Raw genomic sequence first — 17,737 nt, 5'->3', positions numbered from 1 at the left:
GAGATAAGAACTGGAAGTGCCTGGCTCTTGTTGTATGAGAGGACCTTTTGATTCCTATCAATTGCTCTAGCTGGAAGGACTGAAAACTGTTTTGTTTCTGTTCTAGGTTAATGGAGACAGCAAAAGAAATGACCAGGGAGTCCTTACCTATCAAATGCCTTGAAGCAGTTATCCTGGGGATGTATCCTTTCACATGGCTGTGACTTGTTCCACTGCAGCTCTGTTGAATACATTGCCCCTCACAGATGGTGTTTGAGAGGGTCACAGCCAAAGGTGAGTGCCAGCAGCCTGGGGAGCTGCCCTGTATTCATCACCAAGGTGCTGAGGTGCCTGGGCTTGTAGGTGGGAGCTGGGATGCTGTGTGCCAGGTCACAAGTGTTGTGATTCAGCCATGCAGACTTTGCCTCCTGCCCTGGTCATCTGCATAATGTCAGGATCTGACCCAAAGTGCCCACGTAAGTACCTTTCTACACAATCCTTGTTTTCTTGTTAGCATTTCTCTGTTGGTTGTTGTTGGAGCTTGGTGACACCCGAGGAGGTGGGTTCTGTTCTGTGTTTTTCTGATGTTTACGTGGCTCAGTCGGGTTAGCTTTTGTCTCTGAGCCCACAGCTGTGCTTTGTGCAGAAACATGTGTTACAGTTAAACATTTCAGCTTCCCCTTAACATAATGCTTGCTTCCTACTCAATCTTCAGTCACTTAGACACTGACTTGCTTCTCCTCCTGCTGGTGCTGTCACTGATAAATCAACCTGCACCAACCTGAAACACTGGAGGAGGGCAAGGCAGAGCTGCAGGAAGAGGTTGTCAGACACATCTTGTCAGAAATGATCAAGTTTCACTTAAAACAAATCCCAACTAAAAATAAGCCCCGGAGCAAACCCTCTCCTGGGATGTCTCTGCAGCGTTTTGCTGGCGGCTGCTGCCCCCTCCCGTGGGAGAGGGAGCTGGCAGAGCCTGGCAGGTAGTGCCTGTGACAATCCATGGCTGCTGGGGGGTGGGAAGGGGATGGACTGAGCAGTGTGTGCCAAGGATAGGCCTCGGACTGGAGTCTGAGAGGTGGCTCTGGCTGACAGGGTTTTCCCTGGGAATGCTGACAGGCTCTGCATGAGCTGCAGGGATTGGGGTTCTAAGGGCTTGATGTCAACAGGATACTCAAACCCCCCTCCAGAAGGAAAAATCATAGAATCGTAGAATATCCTGAGTTGGAAGGGATCCACAAGAACCATCAAAGTTCATGCCCTGTGTTGTCCAAATGCTTGTTGAACTCTGTCAGGCTCCCTGGTGCTGTGACCACTGCCCTGGGGAGCCTGTTCCAGTGCCCAGCTATCCTCTGGGTGAAGAACCCTTTCCTAATATCCAACCTAAACCTTCCTGACACAGCTCCAGGCCAATCCCTCAGGTCCTGTCACCAGGCACCACAGGGCAGAGATCAGTGCCTGCCCCTCCTCTTCTCTTCAGGAGGAAGTTTTGACTGTAATGAGGTCTCCCCTCAGTCTCCTCCAAGCTGAACAAGCCAGGTGACCTCAGCTACACTTTGTATGGCTCCCCCTCAAGGACCATCTTCATTGCTCCCTTTGGGATGCTCTCTAATAGATTTTTATCCTTTTTATATTGTGGACACAGAACTGCCCCCAGCACTTGAGGTGAGGCTGTCCCGGTGCATAGCAGAGCAGGACAATCCCCTCCCTTGCCTGGCTGACAATGCTGCCTGTACCTGATGTCCCCCAGGACGTGGTTGGTCCTGCTGGCTGCCAGGACACTGCTAACTCGTGTTCCCTGTCTGTGGTGCTGCCCTCCAGCCTCTCATTCCCAGTCTATTCACACAACTGGGTGTGCCCTGTCCCAGATGCAGAATCTGGCTCTTCCTTTGTTAAACTTCCTAAATTGGTGATCACCCAGTTTCCCAATTTGTTAGGGTCTGTCTGCAGGGCCTCTCTGCACTCGAGGGAGTCAGCAGTTCCTCTTAATTTTGTGTCATCAGCAAACTTACTAAGCATATCTTTGAGTCTTGCATCCAAGTAATTTGTGAAGATGTTGAACCAACCTTAAAATGGAGCGCTGTGGAAGCCCAGCCTGGTGTAACCCCATTTGCTGTAATCCTTCATGTCTGAGCCATGAGCTTGTTGCTCACCCCTTATGTTCTGTATTTCTCTAGCTGTATGCTGGATGTTTTGTCCAGGAGAATACTGGGAATAACAGTATTGAAAGCTGTCCTGAAGCCCAAAAAGTTTACATTAACTGATTTCCTTTGATGTGATGGCAGTGGATCTGTTATGCTTGTCCTTGTGTCATGGTTGTGTCCCAAACCATTTGAGGATGAAAGGAATGGAGGGAAATAATCCCCAGGTGGAGTTGATGCCCCTCTGCAGTGTCAGTGTGGCTTGCAGTGCTGTATTTCTAGCAGTGAACTGATTATTCTACATATCACGGGAGCAAAGGGTGATTAGTGGCCTATGGATAACCGTAATAACCTGAAAGTGTCAAAGTGTCGTTCCTGGTTTTTTTTTACTTGCCTCAAACCTGACTTGTGGGTTCAGTTTGGTGGTTTTGTTTTTTTTTTTTTTTGAGAAGTGAAGGAAGCAATATAGTGAAAGCTATATTTTATACTATTTGTTGTCATTTGAAGTTTCTTGAGAGTTAAGATGTGTATGAAATTTTTTTTTTCTCTAATTAAGAAAACCTAAACTTAGGGCAAACTTTTTTTTTTTTTTTTAAATTGAGAAGGTTTAGCCAGGGGAGTGTATGGGACAGGCTTCTGCATCCAGTCTTGGAAGTCTCTGTCTGAGAACAGGGACTGTCTGCTGGCTTGTGGTCCAGTAACAGATATATTTAGGTTTAGAAAATTCATGCACTATAAATTCCAGGTATTTTGCTTGAGGTGTGGGTACACAAGGAGTGTAGCAATGATGAATGGATGGGCACCTGAATCTGCGTGTCTGGGAAGTGGCTGGTACTGAGCCTGGGCCACTGTGGAACCTCGTAGTGCTGTGATGCATGTGCAGCATGAGGGGTTTTGGGAGGCATCTTTGGCATGACATGTGGGGCAGTTTGCTGTTTTTTGGCTGCCATGAGATTTTGAGCTTCAGAATTGCCCTCTGCAGTGTCTGGATGCAGGCGTGGTGAGGCCAGCAGCGTTCCAAGGTCAGGTGAAGATGTGCTTACCCCCTCCTGAGTTTCCAGCCAGTGTCTTCACACAGGCCTGAGCTGAGCCCTGTGTGTGTGTGTGTTAACCTCTGTTTCCATTCCATCTATCTGGAAATAAGGTGCTGCTGTAATTTGTGTGCTGGTAGAGTGTTGCTTGGATACTGGAAAAGCACAGCCTGCTGCAGCAGACCCTCAGTGTGAGCCTTCCTTCAAAGGCAGCTCGCGCAGAGCAGCTTAGCGAGATGTCATTCTAATTGAACTGCTTGCTGGCTTGTACAATTACCTTTTACTCTGTGACTTCTTATAAAATGCTTCTATAATCCCTCTTGGTGCAGAATTAAGTTTTGCATAATTCCTATGCACTTGATCTTGGAGCCTTTTTATAGGGCAGTGAGGAAAGTACTGAGCTACCCTGCCTGCACACACCAAGGAAGCAGCTGCTCTGAGATGACCGAAAGCTCAAGCAGATCTTCCAGTATTATTTTGTAGCAGTCTGCCCAGCTCGTTTTCTCTGTGTAGCTGTCTGAACTGGCTTCATATCTCTCTGCTTACATGATCTGCTTGTCAGTGCCTAACCAGAAGCATTCCTCCTGCTGTCTTCCCCAGGGCATTTCTCAGTTCAGTTGTAAATCAGCTGAGTAATGGTGCGTTCAGCCCACTCTTTCTGAGCAAAGATCCAATTGATTTGAGCTCATGAAAGGGAATAGTAAACGAGAAAGTGCCAAGGGAATTTATCTGTGCTGCATTCAATTTATTAAAACGTGGAGAGCAAATATCAAAGGGGGAGAGGGAAGCTGCGCACTGCATCCCTCCTCGAGGAGTCTTGCAGAGCGCGTCCGCGTTGGCTGAGCATAAATCACATAAATTGCTCCCATTGCCTTCAGCATCCTTCTCCTAGTTCATGTGAGGTAACACTTGGACCCACACAGGGTATTAGAGCCCCTGGCCAATAATATCATTAAAAAAGAAGAGAAGAGCAAAAGTGTCTCAGGAGCGAGAAATTATTCAGCAGCTGCTGCACTGTTCCTACTGTGGATGCAATCTGTGGATGATGTTTATCACCAGTGGAGACCTGGGTCCATCCATCTCCTCCAGGCCAGCAGATACATCCCTGAGCTGGAAGTGAGTGTTTTCAGTAAGGGGGGAGAGTTTCTTGCAGTCATTGCAGGATATTGATGTCTGTGTAGTGCTCCTTTTTACCCTCCTACCTGCTTGTCTACAACTTGACCCACCTGCTAACTGAAATATGGGAAAGGAAGATGGTGCTGAACGTCCACAGCCCCTGTGGTGGCTGTGAAGAGCTGAGAGAGAGCTTTTAATTACTTACATTGTCATGGTCTAATCTTTAGATAGTCCCACCTCTCACTGTAGCTGGGCGCTAGAGAGTAGGTTTCTCAATCTAAGGGATGCTACCCTGGCAGTCCTGCTTTGGGAAGCTGAACCAGCTGCGTGAGCCTTTCCTATATGGACCCTGGAGCTGCCAGGAGGAACTCTGAGCCCTCTGTGTAGACAACATCCAGATGTGGGCTCGGTAACACTCTGCCTCACAATAAGCAATCCCAAGCCCATGGGAAATGCTATCTGACTCCAGCTGGAAACCTCTCCAAGTGTTTATTGCTCGTGGTTGGGGCCCTCTGAGCAGTTGCTTGGAAAACCAACTCTTCTGGTTTTACTGAAGCCTTATTGATGGTTTTATTTTCCTCCTGCTCCACATGCTGCTCTGTGCATTGCTGATGTAACTAGAGCTGCTTTCCTGCTCCCCAGCCTGATGTCATCCCACCAGCTCACTGCTGCTCAGTGGCACTTGCTCAAGGCCCCAGCCCGTGGGAGTGGTAGGAGAGGAGAGAACCAGACAACCTGTAGTTTCCTGTGCTCATCTTGACCAGACTTCTGCAAAACACCCTTGCTGGGCTCTTAGGACATGAAGCACTGCCCCTTTTTGGGTGTGGATTCCAGCACTTGCTCTTGTTAAATTTCATGTGGTTGGTGTTGCCTGTCTCTCCAATTTGTTGGGGTCTCTCTGCAGTGACTCTCTGCCCTTGAAGGAGTCAACAGCTCTTAGTTTGGTGCTGTCCCCAGATTTTCTCTGAGTTCTGTGTCCATGTTATAATGAAGATGTTGAAGAGACCTGGGCTGAGGATGGAGCCCTGCAGAGTCCCTCTAGTGACTGGCTAGATCTGGGCTGCTGTTACCAATTCGCAAGGACTCTCTTATGTCTGACCTGTGAGCTTCTTGTGCTTCGGTTTCTGCCTGGTGCCTCTTGTCCCTGTTGGTTGGCACCACTGGGAAGAGCCCAGCTCCATCATTGTGACTGCCATAAAGACCCATGATTAGGAGGCCACTGAGCTTTGCTGCAGCTGCTTTTGCCCTCTCCTGCTCTGCGCTGCTTCTCTTTTGTGACATGTAATTCACTCCCTGACTCTCCATCCTGCAGTTACAGTCCCAGCTCACAGAAGTGTGATTACAGCTGCAGCATTGCTGTGTGCTTGCCTTTTGTTTGCCACAATACAGCTCTCCTTGGGCAGAGCAGAAAGGAAAGCTGTAATAATGATGCATGGACAGAGGGGAAGATCTGATGTGCCTTTCCAGCCCATTTGCTGTGTATTTCATCTCGGGTGGGGACTCTCATTAACCAGTCCCTCAGCAGAAGCAACCTGTACCTAAAGGTTAATTTCCACAGCAGTTGTTGGTGGGTTATTTGATGGTGGGTAATTTCTGTCCTCAAAAGATTCTTTTACTCCTACTAAGTATTTAATGAGATTAAATTGCAACTTCTCTGAGCCCTTGTGGCAGAAGTGTGTATGTGAGGCGGGTGGCCACCAAAGCTTTGTATGGACTTAACAGAAAGGCACTTGGGGAGCAGAGTGAAAACCCTTTCATAATGAGGGGGAAAAATAGTGGTGATGTTTGAAAGCTTCATAGGTGTTAATAAAAGGTAGTGCTTTTTCAGTTACACAGAATGATAAATACAATGGGCTTTTGCAGGAATCGGTCTGTAGGACAAAAATTATTGTAACATGACTTTGATGTACACAGGATGCACCTTTTAAGGTCCAAAGCAAGGTGACCTTTTAAATGAGGTGAGTGTGTGCTGAGTTTTCCAGTTGACATAGTGGCGCTGGGCCCCATTCTGCCCTTGCAGTGTATTTATAATCTTTAATTATAAATCATCTACTGATGATGGGGTGGAGCTATTTTTCTTGGAGAAGCTAGTCCTAAGGCAGCAGCGATCCAGTGAGACCATCTAAAGCAAACAGAGCTGTTCCTGTTCTGGTAGGTGATGTCGGGGTGGGCTTTGATGCTGCAGGGTGTCTGTGTTTGATGGCAGTGGGGCAGGAGTGGGTGCACGTAGCCTTGGCTGGGTGACAGATGTGTGTGGCAGGGAGGTCTGTGCTCTGCTGTGCTCTGTGCACAGTCTTCCAGACCCATGGTCATATAGCCAGTGAAGTGCACAGTGAGCTGAGCCCACAGTTTTGTCTGTTCTTTTACCCTCTAATACATTTTCTCCAGGCTGCTAAAGCTGATGACATCTAGCACTGAATACAGCTAAACATGTTTGACATGGAACTGAAAAGCTTCCCTGTGGCTGTTCTGAAAGTTCTGTGTCAATGTGTTTTTCTTGCCTGTTTTTTTTTTTTCCTTTGTTTGTGAAACTCCTTGCTCTTGACTTGATATTCTGGGCAGTTCATGGACCTCTTATTAGTTGGTTCCTGCATTTACCCAGAAGCCAAAAGTTTGAATTTGTGAAATTCAACAAACATTGGGTGAAATATCCCCCTGAAAAAAATGGTTTAGAGAGAGGTAAGAGCCACTGGATGCTTTTCATGCAACCCTATAGAATGAAGAGGTGAAATGTGGGGTGCAGACAGGGGTCAGCATCCCAGGGAATCACACTGGTGGTGAGGTGGTGGCTTGTCAAGCTGGGCAGAACCAGAATGGAGCCCAAATTGTGTTTTACAGTCTTGATACAAAGGCTTTTTTGTGCTCTCAGTTTCTCAGCAGCTGTCAGGCAGCCGTGTTATGCAGGCAGGAGAGGAAGGCTGGTCACAATAACATCCCAGGATATCTCAGCTGTGTGGTGGCTCTTGTTTCACTGCTGTTAAATAGCTCCTTTCTGGCCAAGAGGTAGGGAGAAGAGGGAATGTGGGTGATGGCCAGAGCAGAATCCTGGACAAAGCAGGTTCCTGCAGTTTCAGTGGGAACAGAGCCCACTCCTCCATCTGTCAGGATGCCCCAGCACTATCCTGGCAGTGCTGCCTTTTGGGCTGGTGTATTTTGTAATGGCAGCACCATGACCAGCTGACTCAAGGGATGGCTCCAAGGTTACAGCAGGTGCCTCTGGCTGGAGTATCCCCAGGCTGGAGTGCTTTGCTGCAGCCTTTTCTGGTCATCCCTCCTCCATCCCCCAGGCGTGGGTGGGGGCCTCAGCTGCAGAGGGAAAGGGCACCTGCTGTCCCAGGGGCTGGGTGCCAGCACGTGAAGCCAGGGTGAGTTTCAGCTGTCCCAGGATTAGCAGCAGGGAGCTGTGTGCAGCGTAGGTGCTGACGCAAAGCTGCTTGTGTGAGGGATTCTCAGCCTGTCCTTTCCCTGGCACGGGCCAGCAGCCTCCCAAGGAGGTGACCTGCACGTAGCTCCACTCTGAGATCACACACTACACTGGCACGGAGCTTGGTCCTGGCCTCTGCACGTGGTGCCTTTGAAATGTCCAGTCAGTAATTCCAGGGTTTACTTTTTAAGAATATTGTTTCTGACCATGCCTCTGTGCTTACCTAATTAATTATTCATCTTGGACCTTTCCTTTGGTTCCTCTCAGCAACATGTTACAAGGGTAACATGCTAAAACACTCTGTATGAGGAGTGGCAATGTCAAAGGCCAGTTTACAGAAGGAAAGGCAGACTGTCACCTTGGCGAGGAATAAATCCAAATTTCTTGGTACTATTTGAAGACATGAGAAAATGAGGCTCATTAAACTGAAATCAAACCCTAAAGAAAAGGAGGTAAACACTATTTTCTTTGGAAGTGTGGGAGTTTGATGTAGATATCAAATGGGGAACTTCCACAGATCTGAGGAGGGTGGTCTCTCTTTGCATGTGCTGACCTGAACAGTGTTGTGGTTTTTATCTTTTCCCTAAGTGTCATTAAGAGTAATGCCCTTCCCCATTGGAACCATTGCATCTTATTTTCCAAGCAGCGAAACGGGCTTTGGCAGCACTGGCTGTATCTGGGCACAGAGGTGAATGTGAGATGAATGAATTCTCACAGTGAGAATAAGTTTGTGTTTACAGTAAAGCCCTTTGGGGGAATTAGAAACCCCAAACCTGCTGCAGATGTCTCCCAGGTGTAATTGTACCTGCTGCTTTCCCAGCACCGTTGTTGCCTTGATGCAGTACACCCCAGCTACTTAACAAATGGGCAACCCTCCGTGGAACGATTCCCCATCAGCTTTAAAACCCATTTCTCAGGGAACTATTTTCATCACGTGGTGCTTGGGATTTACTGCAACGGCCGCTACGGCTCGCTGGGCATGAGCAGGCGATCGGATCTGATGGACAAACCTCTCACTTACCGAACTCTGAGCGACCTCGTCTTCGAATTTGAAGACTCCTATAAAAAGTACTTGCATTCAGTCAAAAAAGTCAAAATTGGATTGTACGTCCCGCACGAGCCGCACAGCTTCCAGCCCATCGAGTGGAAACAGCTGGTCCTCAATGTGTCCAAAATGATGCGCACAGAAGTCAGAAAGGAGCTGGAGAAGTTTGCCAGGGATATGAGGATGAAGGTAGGTCCGTGCACCTGGGTGTTGGGCTCAGGAAGGAGGCAGTTGTGCCTTGTCCCATCCTGCAGAGATGGGTCTTGCTGTGTGTCAGCCTGAGATCTTGCAGGTCTCAGGTGTGCTGGGTGGGTGCTTGCATTTCTGTCAGTGCTGTTTCTGCAGGATTTGGTGTGCTTTCAAGCTTTTACAGTTATTTAGTTGAAGGATCTCCCCTTTAGCCTGGGAAACACTTGAGCCCAAACTTTTCCATGGCTATCAGGGAGGTATTGCCCAGTTTGCTTTCCTTAATGAAGAAGGTGATTGGGAAGAATCAGCATGGCTGGGGCTGAAACTGTTGGGAAGAGTGGCCTGGTTGCAGGAGGGGTCTGTGTTTTTCACCTGAGGTGCAGGAGGTGCTATGGAACATCAGTGTCAGTGGTTTTATCTCCTTGCAGGACATGCCAGGGGGCTCATGTCTACTGCCCTCAGCTAAATCACAGAGTAGGTTATGTAGGAAAGGTGAGTAAAGCGACTCCCTGACCGACTTCCCTGCTGGCTGGTTGGACTGAAGATCTCATTGGGAAACAGTGGGGAGACAGGGCAGGCTGCCAGGGACCTGAAGGGTTTGGCTGCCCTTGGGGATGAGGGGTGTCCCTGACCGTGCCTCTGAGCCTGGCATGGGTGAGGAGCTGTTTGTGGTCATGGTGAAAGCAGATGTGGTGCCTGTCCAGCTGGCTGTCAGCAGCAAAAGCAGAGCAGGTGTGTTGCTAAGTATGGGTCTGGCTCTTGTGGAGAGGTATGTGGTATCGTGTCCAAGTTATTCTGGGTTCTCGTCCCCTTCCCTGCTAAAGGACGGCTCCTACGTAGCAGCCACGTGCCTTTTTGGCTGAGGCACCTGCCCCCTTGCCCTGACCTTGGGGTGAGCCTTGCCAGTGGCATCATAGCCCCTGTGTTCTGCTGCCATCTCTCCTGCCCTGCCAAGGTGTTTTGAGGGCCACCTTGTACCATGCTATCACCTTAAGCATATGGGCTTGATGTAATGAAGTTTGGGTTTTTTCCTTCTTCTTTATTCATGCACTTTTAATACTGTCCAGAGAGCAAACAGCTGAAGCAGGCTCGAGTTGAAGAAGTTTATATGGGTGGATGACTTACTGAATTTTGTACTTGTTTTTGATAGAGGGACCAGCTCTCTGTGTGCACTGAGCTGTGACACTGGGTCTTACCCTGCAGAGTGCCTCAGGGCCAGGACCACAGCCCTGAACCCTTGAAGGCTGAAGGCCCAGCATCTGATCTTTCCCTTGAGTTACTACAGAAGTCAGAGGGCTTGCATTGAGTGTTGAGTTTAGAGGATCAGGTCTTTAAAGCAGTTGGGAGTGTGAGTGTAATGCTGATGGCTCTCTGATGCTGGAGGCCTGGAGGATGGGGGCAGGTTGCAGACCTGCTGAAAAACCTCACTGTCAGAGTTCAGCTGCCAGCCTGAGAGATGGTCACTCCTGTTTGTTGAGATAAAAGCTGGAGAGGGTGATTTGGCTGCCTGAGTTTTTCAGCTGAGGCTTAAAGCCATTTTTCTTATCTCTTGCTGTTGCCAGCTCTGAAGAAAGCCGTAGATGAGACAGCATTCAGCTGGGAACTGAACTGGTGACATCAACTAATTCTTGCAGGGAGCCCCTGAACAGCTATCACATGATAACAGCTTTGAGCTTCTCTTAACCTGGGCAGGGTTTGAATAAGCCCCAAGGGACTGAAGGCTCTTTGTGTGCCATCCCTGCTACTGTATGAGGCCCTTTATTTTAAATTTTTATTTGCAGTTGAATCATTGCCTTTATTGCCACTTCCTTCCCTCCCCCATCTCTCACAGATTCTGAAACCCTCAAGTGCCCATTCTCCGATGAAGGAGAGACCCCGGGGTAAGTCGCTGTCCCCTCGCCGGAGGCAAGGCAGCCCTCAGAGGCGGGCCTGCAGGAGGGATAAATCGTGAGTATTCCTGCCACCATCCCTGCTGGGGCAGAAGGGGAGGCTGGTGGTGTTTCTTTGCTGTACAAAACTTCCGTGCTCACTGGCACGTACAGGAAAACTGCACCAGGTGCCTTTGTTACCACAGAGGCTCCAGAAGCTGCTGGCACTGCTGCTGGTGTCCTGGCATTGCTGTGCTTCCTGCTGCCTAATGGCCCCTCTGTGCAGGGTTCTTGCACTGAACAGCTTACAGAGACAGGGGAAAAGTCAACTTGTCTTTCCAAAGTGACAACATCACTTGAATTGTATTCTTTGATTTTAATCAGCTTATAAAAAACCCAGGCTGCTTTCCATGTGTGTCATAGCTAAGAGTTGTTCTTCAGCTGTGTGGGGAAGGATGGATGCAATACCTCTAAATGGATAAAACTGTGCTTCCAGATCCACAGGCCTTTTACAGCCACTGACAATTCAGACTCCCCTACCTTAGATGTGGAAGAGTTGAGTTCTAGCTGTAGTGCTCCATGCCAGGAAGCTGACAACTGTGAAAGCCTATACGTAACCCAGATTAGTCAGATATTTATGATCATTGCTTTTTAAATAGGCTCCCAGACTACTGTCTCAGCACTTATTTTTTTATTTTAAACCAGCTAACAAAGACATTAGACTAACCTTCTAAAGATAACTTTGGGATACATTAGCATCAGATGATTTCACAGCAAGCTTTTATTTTTACATATTCATTTACACTCAGTCCATGATGCTGTTCTTTGGGCTTTGTCACTGAGAGCTCCTTGTTTAGTGCATAGATAATTATAGTTGTAATGGGTTCAGCTGCTTCAGGCTTCTTCACCTCCTAGATTCTCTTTGAGGAGCAGTTTCATTTTTGAGTTTCTGATAGTGCTTCTGCAGTTGCTGGAGAGCATCAAGTATTTCTGGAGAGGATTGAGTGTCACTGGACTTGGAGACTCTCCAGTTGAGGTGACTTCCTGAAAAAGCTACTGGGCATGTGGCTGCTCTGCAGTGACTGATCTCTCCTTGGCAGCTTTGAAGACAGGGAATGTACAGGTGGCCTTACAGTGGCTTCAGCACCTGTTACCTGCTCAGTAGTTCTGCTCTGTTGCTCTGTATCAAGAGCAAATTCTGTGTAACTCTAAAATAAACCCTGGGTCACCCTGATAGAAGATGCAGGACCCAGACACAGTGTGATGGGCTGTGAGCCTTGAAGGGGGAATGGCATCCCCAGGTCAGGGATGAGCTGAATGACACATCCCGGCACATGCAGCGGTTGACATAAGGCAAGAAATAAAAGAGGAGAGATGGGGTATTCTCTTCTCCATATTGGTGGACCTCCGAGAACCTAGAGTGAGAGGCCTTTGTGTTACACACAGAACAGGAAAGAGTCAGGTTTGCTAGGCTTTAGGCTGGAATCCAAGCAAAAGAATGGCTGTGCTTATCAACATTGTTATGTTTCTTTGTGCATCTCTTACTCACGTGCTGTAATTACAGCTTTCTTGAGCTTTCTGGGGAGGGGGAGAGAAGTATTCTGCTCTAGTGTGAGCTGGCGGGGCAGAATAATACATTCATTTGAAAGGCTTCACCTGCTGTTGACAAGCTGTTATTACAGCCTGGGTTTTGTCAACAGTAAAATTATATGGGCCTGCTGGGAGAAATCTCCCACTGAAGGATATATGGAGGGGTGAACTAGAGTGTCTTGGTTGGATTGTTTCTGAAGGACAAAGGCTGAAACTGTGCTTAAGGATGGAAGAGGATTTCACAGCCACAAACATTTAACTTCTCATCCTTGGCCCTTCAGCTTTATTAGGTAGATGTTAGTGGTAGCTGCCAGCAGGCCCACGATAGCCATTCAGCCTGGAAATGCAGCTGCAAGGCAGGTGGGGCACATTGCAGGACAGGAGGCAGTGCAATACCCAGTGCATGCCTGCCTAGGAGGCTGGTGTGTAGTCAAATTGCAGCCTGTTAACTGAGCTGTGCAGCAGTCCTTGTGCTCTTAGCCCACAGTTGGTGTGATCTGGCATGAGTACAGAGGCTATAGATAGGGTGGTGTCAGTCTTAAGTCTGAAGCTTTACTGTGTCCACTTGCCCATCCTCTGAAGTCCCAAAGCAGAAGGGTGCAGTAAATTGCAGATCTGGGCTGGAACACACAATGCAGTGTTTCATCCTCACTAGGAGTTCTTGGAGCTGGAGGGCTTTGGGAGAGTTGCTATGAGTTTGGAAGGGAGGGACATGCAGTAGCCTGGAGAATCTCTGCTCCTAAATGTCAGCTCAGCAGATGTATTTCCTTTCAGTTTCATGTTGAGCCTTAACAGGCATGCTCTGTGAATGGCATGGCAACATTGGCATTGTGTGCTTGTAGCCCAGTGTAGCTGTTGAAAGGGAAATTCTGCTAGTCTGTTTTATCAGGGTGTGCAAGGGGGAAGAATTACATTAGCATGTGTAACATCAGGCAGCTCATGAATCCTGTGTGCCCAGCAGCTGGGCACAGTTTCCTCAACTGCTCAGGGTGCTTTGGACAGGAGGTGTGATCTGATGGGCCAGTAAAGCCCATCAGGCCCCTCGCCTGAGAGGACACGTTTGGCATAAAGTTATTTGCCAGCTGAGGAGAATGGGATCTGTGGTGCCTCTGGTCCGAGTCTTCTCTTTTCCTGAAACTTACAGAGGACAGCCTGTTTGTGGCTAAAAGCTGCAGACAATTGTGGATGGTGGAAATGGGAATGTCATCATGGCTGTACAGTGACTCCCCATCTCTTCTGGGTAATCAGAGAAGGTGCTACCATCCAGGCATGCTTTAATTAAAACCATATTGTGATCTTAATTAAAGGGGAAAGAGAAAAATGTGTGAATAAGATCCCTAAATTGGAGAGAAGGGGGAAGGAAGGACACTGGAAATTTCATACAGTGCATCTCTTGCTGGTCTCTGACTCCTACACAAGATCTGAGGGATGCAGCTTGTAGCTTGTTTACTGGTTAGTCAAATCCCATCTGCTCTGAAGGAATAATGTGGAAAAATGCAAACTATCTTACAGTGATTTCTTTAAGCGTGATCCTTTCCTGCAAGTGAGAGACCAGAAGACTCCTTCACTTCTGTCAACTACTTAAACTGGGACAAACAAGAGGCATGGTGCAGGGCAGTACTGCAGTAAGGATGGTGAGGTTATTGTGAGAGGTGATTAGATAAATGGCAAAGCAACAGGTTTCATTCAATGTGCTGCTAGGCAGAAGAGCATTAGCTGTTCATAGCAATGTCCCCAACTCTCAAATGCTGTGCAGATTCTCAGCAGAGATCTGGTGTTAGCAGTTCTGCTCTTAAAAACAAAGAAATCCTTATTGAATTGAGGAATTCAAAAATACTTGAGAGGCTCTGTTGTACACATGCATGTGTGAGCTATACATATACCCCCAGTTCTTGGGGCTGCAGCAGTACAGCTCTTCCCTGGTGTGTGCCCCAGCAGTGTGCCACAGGCAGGGCTGGGCTTTCCCTGGTTTCCAGCCTGCCTGTGACACTGCTGCCTCTCCTGGGACCTGCTGCCTGCCCTGAGCTGCTCCAGCGGGAATGGGCTGGCAGCCTGCAGCAGGGAGATAAGTACCAGCCTGGCTGTGCAAACTCAGGGGTCACATCTGCTGTGTAGTGAGCAAAGAGCAAATACACAGAGCTGGAAACTAGGCCTGAGGAGCTGAAAGCACTGGAGCCATGGTCAGCCTCCCATTGTACTGCTGGGGCTTTGGCTGTGTTTCTGCAGGGCAAGCAGACGTGCTACAGAGTACTAGAGAAATGTGTGCTTTCAACAATGTCTGTCTTCAGAAAAGCAAACAGATGGCTTAGTGTGAAAGCAGCCAAGAGCCTGCAATAAATGCTCAGATTAGACACTTCCAGACTATAAATGAGCTGGATAGTTTTGTTTTGACAACTTTGTTGGAGATGCTTTTCCATTGCTTGCTATAAAGAGAGAAACTGATAACTCGAGGTTTCCTTTGGTTCAGGCTGTTGGAATACCTAAATGGCCTAACAGAATCCATGTATGTGTGATTGCTCAGGTGAATGGTATCAGAAAGTTGGATGCTCCAGCCCTTCACACAGGCCCAGCCCAGAGGAGGGGGCAGGCTGGGGGAGAGCCAACATGCAGTGGCCATTTGAGAGCCCTGCTTGTTTGCTCTTTCAGCTTTGTTCTAAAAGCTGGAGTCCTGCTCCTGGGTTGATGACAGGTGGGGTGTGCTTAGTCTTAGCTACTCATTTAGGCCCTCTCTCAAGTCAGGAGGAGGGGGTGCGTCAGGCTCACATCCTGGCTCCCAGCATGGAACAGCTTGTCCTTCACTGGTGCGTGGCCTCGGAGGCAATGCACAGATAACTCTATCACAGTAGTTACCGCAGCAGATTCACCAGGACTGCGTTTAAGATGACGACCGTAGCTCTATCCAGCCCTCCTCTGAGGCAAGCTTTTCCCTGTGTGGCTGCTGTGCTCTCCACACCTGCACGGTCAGCAGATGCCCTCTTCCCTCCCCTGTGCGCAGGCCGGCCGTGCTGGACAAGAAAGGAGACCTGGCTACACTCAACGAGGTGGGCTACCAGCTCCGCATCTGACACAGCCACCCCCAGACTCCAGAGGGCTTCCCGCTGCTGCCGCTGCACTTTACCTGCACTCCCTCGGAAGGAAAAAGGAATGGGACTATTTTTTAACTTATGTATTCTCACAATAAAAGTCTGACTTAGAAAATAGGGGGTAATTTTATTTTGGTGGCAGTATTTATTTCAATTTATAGAAAAGGCATCAGTGAGGAGAATCTAAAATTAGATTTGCCAGGATATGTGATTTTTTTTATTCTCTCCCATCATGTAGCAGGTGACTCAGTGGTGTGAGTTTCTTCAAATTTCCCTGTACCAGCGTTAACTGAACTTGGCCTTGTGCTGGGTGGTTGCATTGGAATAACTAACAAATCATATTCTTAATATTAAGATGTGCTGGGATGCAGTGCAATTAAAAAAAAATAATTTTCACTATAAATCTTTAATTCAGCAATAAAAGCAAGCAGTGAAGAAGTGGCATAAGTTTTTAAAGTATCAATATTACCTCACTAGACTTAATAGATATGCAAAACTGTCAGTATTATTGTTTTCTAACAATTTGTACTGTTTCCCAGCATTACTGGGAGTATTAAAACAGCACTGGATGTTTTACTGCCACCTGTATTATTATTTTCTGCATGTTGCTGAAAGATGTTAAGCAATAGTAATATGCAACTGTATTCTTAACACTGACATCTTGTTAGGCAAGTTATGAGGTTTGAGTTTTTTTTAAATGAGAATTGATGAATAATGAATTTTTAAACTTTCATAATTTTTTTATACTTTTGTCACAAGCTTTTAGTCTTTCTGAACTACACTGCTGAAGCACAAAACATAGAGATTGCTGTTTTGTAGAGACAAGTCGGCTTTTTTCTCATATATGTAGTACCTGGAATAATGGAAGAACTGTGGGAATTGCTAACCTGAGACTATGTGGTTTTCTCTCCACATTTATGTGCAAATTTGAACTTTGTCTTTGAAAGTCTGAGCAGCCTCTGATGGTGATGCCTTGACACCTTGTATTAAATTAGGCATAGCAGGCTGAAGTTAAACCTTCTGCTGTGCCGTGCAGGGAGTTTTCCTGCCTGTGTTGTAGTAACAACTGCTTAGTTGGACTTGAATAGGAAGTATGACTGAAAGAGATGAAAATCAAGCTTGTCTGCTTCCTCCCTGCTCAGTTGTTTTGTTGTAAGCCTTGGCTAAGGACCTGTGATGGCCAGCAGTGTTCTCAAGTGCCGTGGTTAAGACTCGCTGGGGCCCACCATTTGACTTAGTGAAGTTCTCTGGAAGCATTTGAGTGCTGCATTCCTGGAAATGTTTCATTAGGTGCCTAAATATAAACTGGATTATTGTACATGTCCAGCTTCTACCCTTTGTGCTGTGCTCATAGATGATGCTGCCATGGGCCTGGTGTACCTCCCCTCCTGGGCACTTAATTTTTTGGGATCTTGATGAAGATGGATGCTGTTACAGACTGACAGTAATGCTTATTCAAATGGAATGATGCAAGCTCCTAGAACACTTCCATCAGCCAGAAAATTAATGAATACAGAAGGAAAGAATTGCTTGTTCACAGACCTTATTGCTCAAAAAAATGAATTTCACCTGCCTAGGACAGGAAGAAAAATCCAAGACCCAGCAACCTTCTACAGCCAATTAAAGGCTTCCTACTAATTAAGACTTCAGAAGCTCTAGAAAGAATACCTTTCAGAAGTGTGACACCTCTTTATCCAAGTTTACCATATCAATAACAGGAAGGCCTTTCCCATCCCTCTTTCTCTAAACTTTCCCACTCCTGTGTTCAAGTAAGGATTTTTTTTGGTCAAGGAGTGAAGCTGAAGAGAGGAAAATACTCTTTTGGTAGAAATTCTTGTGTAATTTGAAATCAGCTGCAGAGTTTTGGTTTCAAACTTAATGCTGTCCAGTGTCTTGTGACCGAAATAATTTTTTAAATGACTTTTCATGGATAAAATGATGTGGAAATACTTTTGATCAGCTGTATCCTATAGCACAATGATATCTAGTATGTTGCAACTTTTTTCTATGAAACCATGGTTTACTACAGCTCAAATAATGGTTGTATATAGTTTCTACCCTTGTCCAGCACACTTTATTTTCTCTTAACTGATACTGAAGCTTTTTAATTCTGTAGAGGTGTGCTGACAAATTGCTTTTGGTCCTTGTGTAAAGTTCTGCTGAAATATTCTCTTGAAACTTGCTTATGATGGCATTTGTCTTAAGTGTGGTTCCAGTGACAGCAAAGTGGTCAAATAGTATAGAAAAATGTGCATGACATTTTGGGCTTTT

The 17,737-nt window shown here is 47.1% G+C and overlaps 1 protein-coding gene across 2 annotated transcripts in view; it reads left to right on the top strand.

Moving 5' to 3' along the window:
* Positions 1-16,787, top strand: part of VASH2 (vasohibin 2) — a 33,169-nt gene extending 16,382 nt beyond the window's left edge. The window contains exons 4-7 of one of the 2 annotated variants that reach the window (XM_021547550.3): positions 107-181; positions 8,544-8,925; positions 10,757-10,872; positions 15,379-15,562. In XM_021547550.3, coding sequence (XP_021403225.3) covers positions 107-181; positions 8,544-8,925; positions 10,757-10,872; positions 15,379-15,448 — 643 coding nt within the window. In that variant the 3' untranslated portion in view covers positions 15,449-15,562. Of the gene's footprint in view, positions 1-106; positions 182-8,543; positions 8,926-10,756; positions 10,873-15,378 lie in introns of both variants that reach the window. The other variant, XM_021547549.3, reaches the window with a different exon arrangement.
* The last annotated feature ends 950 nt before the right edge of the window (positions 16,788-17,737 follow it).

This window comes from Lonchura striata, chromosome 3 (genome assembly GCF_046129695.1).
Source record: "Lonchura striata isolate bLonStr1 chromosome 3, bLonStr1.mat, whole genome shotgun sequence".
NCBI lineage: Eukaryota > Metazoa > Chordata > Aves > Passeriformes > Estrildidae > Lonchura > Lonchura striata.
Note: the sequence above shows the minus strand (reverse complement) of the source record. Positions and strands in the feature narration are given on the sequence as shown.